Source organism: Lathyrus oleraceus, chromosome 2 (assembly GCF_024323335.1).
Source record: "Lathyrus oleraceus cultivar Zhongwan6 chromosome 2, CAAS_Psat_ZW6_1.0, whole genome shotgun sequence".
In the NCBI taxonomy this organism is placed as follows: Eukaryota; Viridiplantae; Streptophyta; class Magnoliopsida; order Fabales; family Fabaceae; genus Lathyrus; species Lathyrus oleraceus.
Window position 1 is genome coordinate 293,337,948 of NC_066580.1, and position 9,877 is coordinate 293,347,824.

The 9,877-nt window shown below is 41.6% G+C and overlaps 3 protein-coding genes across 3 annotated transcripts; all 3 read left to right on the plus strand.

Annotated features, from left to right (window-relative positions):
- Nucleotides 1–319: 319 nt before the first annotated feature.
- On the plus strand, nucleotides 320–2,044 carry LOC127122947 (malate dehydrogenase, mitochondrial). Its single transcript, XM_051053220.1, has 2 exons — nucleotides 320–534; nucleotides 1,768–2,044. The coding sequence occupies exons 1-2, from the start codon at nucleotides 320–322 to the stop codon at nucleotides 2,042–2,044; spliced, it is 492 nt and encodes a 163-aa protein (XP_050909177.1).
- Nucleotides 2,045–3,332: 1,288 nt separating this feature from the next.
- On the plus strand, nucleotides 3,333–5,059 carry LOC127122948 (malate dehydrogenase, mitochondrial-like). Its single transcript, XM_051053221.1, has 2 exons — nucleotides 3,333–3,547; nucleotides 4,783–5,059. Exons 1-2 carry the CDS (start codon nucleotides 3,333–3,335, stop codon nucleotides 5,057–5,059), a joined length of 492 nt encoding a protein of 163 aa, XP_050909178.1.
- A 1,288-nt stretch (nucleotides 5,060–6,347) lies between these two features.
- On the plus strand, nucleotides 6,348–8,074 carry LOC127122949 (malate dehydrogenase, mitochondrial-like). Its single transcript, XM_051053222.1, has 2 exons — nucleotides 6,348–6,562; nucleotides 7,798–8,074. Exons 1-2 carry the CDS (start codon nucleotides 6,348–6,350, stop codon nucleotides 8,072–8,074), a joined length of 492 nt encoding a protein of 163 aa, XP_050909179.1.
- The last annotated feature ends 1,803 nt before the right edge of the window (nucleotides 8,075–9,877 follow it).

Here is a 9,877-nt window from a genome sequence, read left to right on the forward strand (position 1 = left end):
CTACCAGAGGAATCATCATCAGTGGTTATGGATCGGAGTTCGTCAAATCCACCGTTGGTTTCTGAAGAGCATCTTGATTATCCATCACGTTGTAAGGTATGGAAGTCTTGGAAATTCGATGTAATTACGTTTCATTTTCTTCCATGGACCTGAGTTCTTTCACATCTGTCGCACGTGACTCTCCCCATTGCTGACTCATAGTGTTTCATGGTAACATCATCCATTCATTCGTAACGATGATCTTTTCAACATTAATGCCAGCATTGTCAAGTCACTTGCCACTGCTATTGCTAAGTATTTACCCCATTCCCTTATTAACATGATAAGCAACCCTGTGAACTCCACAGTTCCCATTGCTGCAGTGGTTTTCAAGAAGGCAGGAACGTATGATGAAAAGAGATTGTTTGGGGTTACAACCCTTGATGTGGTTAGGGCCAAAACTTTCTATCGTGGGAAAGCTAAAGTTCCAGTTGCTGATGTGAATGTACCTGTCATAGGAGGCCTTTATGGGGTTTGGGCTGGATTTCCATGCGAGTAACCGGCAAAGCGTGGGGTTGTGTTACTGGAAACTAAGGATTATATTTATGAATTGTATTGTTGTGATAAGCGACGAAAAAATAGATGCGTCATTTATACATCAAAGAATCAAGGTAAGTTAGGGTGTGTGATGCATTGCTTCTATACAGGAAATCAACCAACCTGCATAAACCACCAGAAAAACCTGCATTGCAATGACAACAAAACTCAGTTCTATAATGAAAACTCCGACCAAAAAAATGAATTAGAAAGAAAACAATTTTAACTTGCAAGATTTTATAACAGACTCACAACAATCGTAACTGAATGCTAACTAACTCTAACAACCTCATAACAGAACGAAAACATCCCTCGCGATAACTAATTCACAACCTGCAAAAACCCTCTTCTAAAAACGACCTTAGGACCTTCCCTTCACAACATAACTTCACCTCTTCAACCTGAACTTCAACCTCCACCTGCATAAATCCACTCTCCATCACAGGTAAGAGGACCTTCATACCATCCATTTTCGTCTTCCAAAACAGGACGGATCCTTTTCACATTCCAACTTCTCATTCACCTTCACCTCAAAACCTCCCTTAGAATTATGAAAAAAAAACGGCAACTACCAACGAACCCTCATTTCACTTCATCAACTGCTTCAACCTCACAATCACATCCACCGAACCTCCCTTCACCTCCACCCTGCAACCCGCCGCGGAACCCTCCACTTCTCACTTTGTCGATACCCAAACCATTCACAACCCTCAATCACATAACCGAAACGGAAACAAAAAGAAGAAGCGGAAGAGAAAAGGAAACGAAAAACGCAGAAGAGAAGAAAAGAAAAGATACCGGGATTTATCACTTTTCGACAATAATCGCGGCGTAATCAACGGATAATCGGTGTTGTCGTCGCTTCAATTGCAACTGTTTCATCCACTGTCGGGATCGGAACGACCAGAACTAGAATCGCGCTTGAGATCTCTACCGGGGGAATCATCATCAGTGGTTATGGATCGGAGTTCGTCAAATCCACCGTTGGTTTCTTAAGAGCCTCTTGATTATCCATCACGTTGTAAGGTATGGAAGTCTTGGAAATTTGATGTAATTGCGTTTCATTTTCTTCCATGGACCTGAGTTCTTTCACATCTGTCGCACGTGACTCTCCCCATTGCTGACTCATAGTGTTTCATGGTAACATCATCCATTCATTCGTAATGATGATCTTTTCAACATTAATGCCAGCATTGTCAAGTCACTTGCCACTGCTATTGCTAAGTATTTCCCCCATGCCCTTATTAACATGATAAGCAACCCTGTGAACTCCACAGTTCCCATTGTTGCAGTGGTTTTCAAGAAGGCAGGAACGTATGATGAAAAGAGTTTATTTGGGGTTACAACCCTTGATGTGGTTAGGGCCAAAACTTTCTATCGTGGGAAAGCTAAAGTTCCAGTTGCTGATGTGAATGTACCTGTCATAGGAGGCCTTTATGGGTTTTGGGTTGGATTTCCCTGCGAGTAACCGGCAAAGCGTGGGGTTGTGTTACTGGAAACTAAGGATTATATTTATGAATTGTATTGTTGTGATAAGCGACGAAAAAATAGATGCATCATTTATACATCAAAGAATCAAGGTAAGTTAGGGTGTGTGATGCATTGCTTCTATACAGGAAATCAACCAACCTGCATAAACCACCAGAAAAACCTGCATTGCAATGACAACAAAACTCAGTGCTATAATGAAAACTCCGACCAAAAAAATGAATTAGAAAGAAAACAATTTTAACTTGCAAGATTTTATAACAGACTCACAACAATCGTAACTGAATGCTAACTAACTCTAACAACCTCATAACAGAACGAAAACATCCCTCGCGATAACTAATTCACAACCTGCAAAAACCCTCTTCTAAAAACGACCTTAGGACCTTCCCTTCACAACATAACTTCACCTCTTCAACCTGAACATCAACCTCCACCTGCATAAATCCACTCTCCATCACAGTTAAGAGGGCCTTCATACCATCCATTTTCGTCTTCCAAAACGGAACGGATCCTTTTCACATTCCAACTTCTCATTCACCTTCACTCAAAACCTCCCTTAGAATTACGAAAAAAAAAAACGGTAACCACCAACGAACCCTCACTTCACTTCATCAACTGCTTCAACCTCACAATCACATCCACCAAACCTCCCTTCACCTCCACCCTGCAACCCACCGCGGAACCCTCCACTTCTCACTTTGTCGATAACCAAACCATTCACAACCCTCAATCACAGAACCGAAACGGAAACAAAAATAAGAAGCGGAAGACAAAAGGAAACGAAAAACGCAGAAGAGAAGAAAAGAAAAGATACTGGGATTTATCACTTTTCGACAATAATCGCGGCGTAATCAACGGATAATCGGTGTTGTCGTCGCTTCAATTGCAACTGTTTCATCCACTGTCGGGATCGGAACGACCAGAACTAGAATCGCGCTTGAGATCTCTACCGGAGGAATCATCATCAGTGGTTATGGATCGGAGTTCGTCAAATCCACCGTTGGTTTCTGAAGAGCATCTTGATTATCCATCACGTTGTAAGGTATGGAAGTCTTGGAAATTTGATGTAATTACGTTTCATTTTCTTCCATGGACCTGAGTTCTTTCACATCTGTCGCACGTGACTCTCCCCATTGCTGACTCATAGTGTTTCATGGTAACATCATCCATTCATTCGTAATGATGATCTTTTCAACATTAATGCCAGCATTGTTAAGTCACTTGCCACTGCTATTGCTAAGTATTTCCCCCATGCCCTTATTAACATGATAAGCAACCCTGTGAACTCCACAGTTCCCATTGCTGCAGTGGTTTTCAAGAAGGCAGGAATGTATGATGAAAAGAGTTTGTTTGGGGTTACAACCCTTGATGTGGTTATGGCCAAAACTTTCTATCGTGGGAAAGCTAAAGTTCTAGTTGCTGATGTGAATGTACCTGTCATAGGAGGCCTTTATGGGGTTTGGGTTGGATTTCCCTGCGAGTAACCGGCAAAGCGTGGGGTTGTGTTACTGGAAACTAAGGATTATATTTATGAATTGTATTGTTGTGATAAGCGACGAAAAAATAGATGCATCATTTATACATCAAAGAATCAAGGTAAGTTAGGGTGTGTGATGCATTGCTTCTATACAGGAAATCAACCAACCTGCATAAACCACCAGAAAAACCTGCATTGCAATGACAACAAAACTCAGTTCTATAATGAAAACTCCGACCAAAAAAATGAATTAGAAAGAAAACAATTTTAACTTGCAAGATTTTATAACAGACTCACAACAATCGTAACTGAATGCTAACTAACTCTAACAACCTCATAACAGAACGAAAACATCCCTCGCGATAACTAATTCACAACCTGCAAAAACCCTCTTCTAAAAACGACCTTAGGACCTTCCCTTCACAACATAACTTCACCTCTTCAACCTGAACTTCAACCTCCACCTGCATAAATCCACTCTCCATCACAGTTAAGAGGGCCTTCATACCATCCATTTTCGTCTTCCAAAACGGAACAGATCCTTTTCACATTCCAACTTCTCATTCACCTTCACTCAAAACCTCCCTTAGAATTACGAAGAAAAAAAACCGGTAACCACCAACGAACCCTCACTTCACTTCATCAACTGCTTCAACCTCACAATCACATCCACCAAACCTCCCTTCACCTCCACCCTGCAACCCGCCGCGGAACCCTCCACTTCTCACTTTGTCGATACCCAAACCATTCACAACCCTCAATCACAGAACCGAAACGGAAACAAAAAGAAGAAGTGGAAGAGAAAAGGAAACGAAAAACGCAGAAGAGAAGAAAAGAAAAGATATCGGGATTTATCACTTTTCGACAATAATCGCGGCGTAATCAACGGATAATCGGTGTTGTCGTCGCTTCAATTGCAACTGTTTCATCCACTGTCGGGATCGGAACGACCAGAACTAGAATCGCGCTTGAGATCTCTACCGGAGGAATCATCATCAGTGGTTATGGATCGGAGTTCGTCAAATCCACCGTTGGTTTCTTAAGAGCATCTTGATTATCCATCACGTTGTAAGGTATGGAAGTCTTGGAAATTTGATGTAATTGCGTTTCATTTTCTTCCATGGACCTGAGTTCTTTCACATCTGTCGCACGTGACTCTCCCCATTGCTGACTCATAGTGTTTCATGGTAACATCATCCATTCATTCGTAACGATGATATTTTCAACATTAATGCCAGCATTGTCAAGTCACTTGCCACTGCTATTGCTAAGTATTTCCCCCATGCCCTTATTAACATGATAAGCAACCCTGTGAACTCCACAGTTCCCATTGCTGCAGTGGTTTTCAAGAAGGCGGGAACGTATGATGAAAAGAGATTGTTTGGGGTTACAACCCTTGATGTGGTTAGGGCCAAAACTTTCTATCGTGGGAAAGCTAAAGTTCCAGTTGCTGATGTGAATGTACCTGTCATAGGAGGCCTTTATGGGGTTTGGGCTGGATTTCCCTGCGAGTAACCGGCAAAGCGTGGGGTTGTGTTACTGGAAACTAAGGATTATATTTATGAATTGTATTGTTGTGATAAGCGACGAAAAAATAGACGCATCATTTATACATCAAAGAATCAAGGTAAGTTAGGGTGTGTGATGCATTGCTTCTATACAGGAAATCAACCAACCTGCATAAACCACCAGAAAAACCTGCATTGCAATGACAACAAAACTCAGTTCTATAATGAAAACTCCGACCAAAAAAATGAATTAGAAAGAAAACAATTTTAACTTGCAAGATTTTATAACAGACTCACAACAATCGTAACTGAATGCTAACTAACTCTAACAACCTCATAACAGAACGAAAACATCCCTCGCGATAACTAATTCACAACCTGCAAAAACCCTCTTCTAAAAACGACCTTAGGACCTTCCCTTCACAACATAACTTCACCTCTTCAACCTGAACATCAACCTCCACCTGCATAAATCCACTCTCCATCACAGTTAAGAGGGCCTTCATACCATCCATTTTCGTCTTCCAAAACGGAACGGATCCTTTTCACATTCCAACTTCTCATTCACCTTCACTCAAAACCTCCCTTAGAATTACGAAAAAAAAAACCGGTAACCACCAACGAACCCTCACTTCACTTCATCAACTGCTTCAACCTCACAATCACATCCACCAAACCTCCCTTCACCTCCACCCTGCAACCCGCCGCGGAACCCTCCACTTCTCACTTTGTCGATAACCAAACCATTCACAACCCTCAATCACAGAACCGAAACGGAAACAAAAAGAAGAAGCGGAAGAGAAAAGGAAACGAAAAACGCAGAAGAGAAGAAAAGAAAAGATACCGGGATTTATCACTTTTCGACAATAATCGCGGCGTAATCAACGGATAATCGGTGTTGTCGTCGCTTCAATTGCAACTGTTTCATCCACTGTCGGGATCGGAACGACCAGAACTAGAATCGCGCTTGAGATCTCTACCGGAGGAATCATCATCAGTGGTTATGGATCGGAGTTCGTCAAATCCACCGTTGGTTTCTTAAGAGCATCTTGATTATCCATCACGTTGTAAGGTATGGAAGTCTTGGAAATTTGATGTAATTGCGTTTCATTTTCTTCCATGGACCTGAGTTCTTTCACATCTGTCGCACGTGACTCTCCCCATTGCTGACTCATAGTGTTTCATGGTAACATCATCCATTCATTCGTAACGATGATATTTTCAACATTAATGCCAGCATTGTCAAGTCACTTGCCACTGCTATTGCTAAGTATTTCCCCCATGCCCTTATTAACATGATAAGCAACCCTGTGAACTCCACAGTTCCCATTGCTGCAGTGGTTTTCAAGAAGGCGGGAACGTATGATGAAAAGAGATTGTTTGGGGTTACAACCCTTGATGTGGTTAGGGCCAAAACTTTCTATCGTGGGAAAGCTAAAGTTCCAGTTGCTGATGTGAATGTACCTGTCATAGGAGGCCTTTATGGGGTTTGGGCTGGATTTCCCTGCGAGTAACCGGCAAAGCGTGGGGTTGTGTTACTGGAAACTAAGGATTATATTTATGAATTGTATTGTTGTGATAAGCGACGAAAAAATAGACGCATCATTTATACATCAAAGAATCAAGGTAAGTTAGGGTGTGTGATGCATTGCTTCTATACAGGAAATCAACCAACCTGCATAAACCACCAGAAAAACCTGCATTGCAATGACAACAAAACTCAGTTCTATAATGAAAACTCCGACCAAAAAAATGAATTAGAAAGAAAACAATTTTAACTTGCAAGATTTTATAACAGACTCACAACAATCGTAACTGAATGCTAACTAACTCTAACAACCTCATAACAGAACGAAAACATCCCTCGCGATAACTAATTCACAACCTGCAAAAACCCTCTTCTAAAAACGACCTTAGGACCTTCCCTTCACAACATAACTTCACCTCTTCAACCTGAACTTCAACCTCCACCTGGATAACTCCACTCTCCATCACAGTTAAGAGGGCCTTCATACCATCCATTTTCGTCTTCCAAAACGGAACGGATCCTTTTCACATTCCAACTTCTCATTCACCTTCACTCAAAACCTCCCTTAGAATTACGGGAAAAAAAAACCGGTAACCACCAACGAACCCTCACTTCACTTCATCAACTGCTTCAACCTCACAATCACATCCACCAAACCTCCCTTCACCTCCACCCTGCAACCCGCCGCGGAACCCTCCACTTCTCACTTTGTCGATACCCAAACCATTCACAACCCTCAATCACAGAACCGAAACGGAAACAAAAAGAAGAAGTGGAAGAGAAAAGGAAACGAAAAACGCAGAAGAGAAGAAAAGAAAAGATACCGGGATTTATCACTTTTCGACAATAATCGCGGCGTAATCAACGGATAATCGGTGTTGTCGTCGCTTCAATTGCAACTGTTTCATCCACTGTCGGGATCGGAACGACCAGAACTAGAATCGCGCTTGAGATCTCTACCGGAGGAATCATCATCAGTGGTTATGGATCGGAGTTCGTCAAATCCACCGTTGGTTTCTTAAGAGCATCTTGATTATCCATCACGTTGTAAGGTATGGAAGTCTTGGAAATTTGATGTAATTGCGTTTCATTTTCTTCCATGGACCTGAGTTCTTTCACATCTGTCGCACGTGACTCTCCCCATTGCTGACTCATAGTGTTTCATGGTAACATCATCCATTCATTCGTAACGATGATATTTTCAACATTAATGCCAGCATTGTCAAGTCACTTGCCACTGCTATTGCTAAGTATTTCCCCCATGCCCTTATTAACATGATAAGCAACCCTGTGAACTCCACAGTTCCCATTGCTGCAGTGGTTTTCAAGAAGGCGGGAACGTATGATGAAAAGAGATTGTTTGGGGTTACAACCCTTGATGTGGTTAGGGCCAAAACTTTCTATCATGGGAAAGCTAAAGTTCCAGTTGCTGATGTGAATGTACCTGTCATAGGAGGCCTTTATGGGGTTTGGGCTGGATTTCCCTGCGAGTAACCGGCAAAGCGTGGGGTTGTGTTACTGGAAACTAAGGATTATATTTATGAATTGTATTGTTGTGATAAGCGACGAAAAAATAGATGCATCATTTATACATCAAAGAATCAAGGTAAGTTAGGGTGTGTGATGCATTGCTTCTATACAGGAAATTAACCAACCTGCATAAACCACCAGAAAAACCTGCATTGCAATGACAACAAAACTCAGTTCTATAATGAAAACTCCGACCAAAAAAATGAATTAGAAAGAAAACAATTTTAACTTGCAAGATTTTATAACAGACTCACAACAATCGTAACTGAATGCTAACTAACTCTAACAACCTCATAACAGAACGAAAACATCCCTCGCGATAACTAATTCACAACCTGCAAAAACCCTCTTCTAAAAACGACCTTAGGACCTTCCCTTCACAACATAACTTCACCTCTTCAACCTGAACATCAACCTCCACCTGCATAAATCCACTCTCCATCACAGTTAAGAGGGCCTTCATACCATCCATTTTCGTCTTCCAAAACGGAACGGATCCTTTTCACATTCCAACTTCTCATTCACCTTCACTCAAAACCTCCCTTAGAATTACGAAAAAAAAAAACGGTAACCACCAACGAACCCTCACTTCACTTCATCAACTGCTTCAACCTCACAATCACATCCACCAAACCTCCCTTCACCTCCACCCTGCAACCCGCCGCGGAACCCTCCACTTCTCACTTTGTCGATAACCAAACCATTCACAACCCTCAATCATAGAACCGAAACGGAAACAAAAAGAAGAAGCGGAAGAGAAAAGGAAACGAAAAACGCAGAAGAGAAGAAAAGAAAAGATACCGGGATTTATCACTTTTCGACAATAATCGCGGCGTAATCAACGGATAATCGGTGTTGTCGTCGCTTCAATTGCAACTGTTTCATCCACTGTCGGGATCGGAACGACCAGAACTAGAATCGCACTTGAGATCTCTACCGGAGGAATCATCATCAGTGGTTATGGATCGGAGTTCGTCAAATCCACCGTTGGTTTCTTAAGAGCATCTTGATTATCCATCACGTTGTAAGGTATGGAAGTCTTGGAAATTTGATGTAATTGCGTTTCATTTTCTTCCATGGACCTGAGTTCTTTCACATCTGTCGCACGTGACTCTCCCCATTGCTGACTCATAGTGTTTCATGGTAACATCATCCATTCATTCGTAACGATGATATTTTCAACATTAATGCCAGCATTGTCAAGTCACTTGCCACTGCTATTGCTAAGTATTTCCCCCATGCCCTTATTAACATGATAAGCAACCCTGTGAACTCCACAGTTCCCATTGCTGCAGTGGTTTTCAAGAAGGCGGGAACGTATGATGAAAAGAGATTGTTTGGGGTTACAACCCTTGATGTGGTTAGGGCCAAAACTTTCTATCGTGGGAAAGCTAAAGTTCCAGTTGCTGATGTGAATGTACCTGTCATAGGAGGCCTTTATGGGGTTTGGGCTGGATTTCCCTGCGAGTAACCGGCAAAGCGTGGGGTTGTGTTACTGGAAACTAAGGATTATATTTATGAATTGTATTGTTGTGATAAGCGACGAAAAAATAGATGCATCATTTATACATCAAAGAATCAAGGTAAGTTAGGGTGTGTGATGCATTGCTTCTATACAGGAAATCAACCAACCTGCATAAACCACCAGAAAAACCTGCATTGCAATGACAACAAAACTCAGTTCTATAATGAAAACTCCGACCAAAAAAATGAATTAGAAAGAAAACAATTTTAACTTGCAAGATTTTATAACAGACTCACAACAAT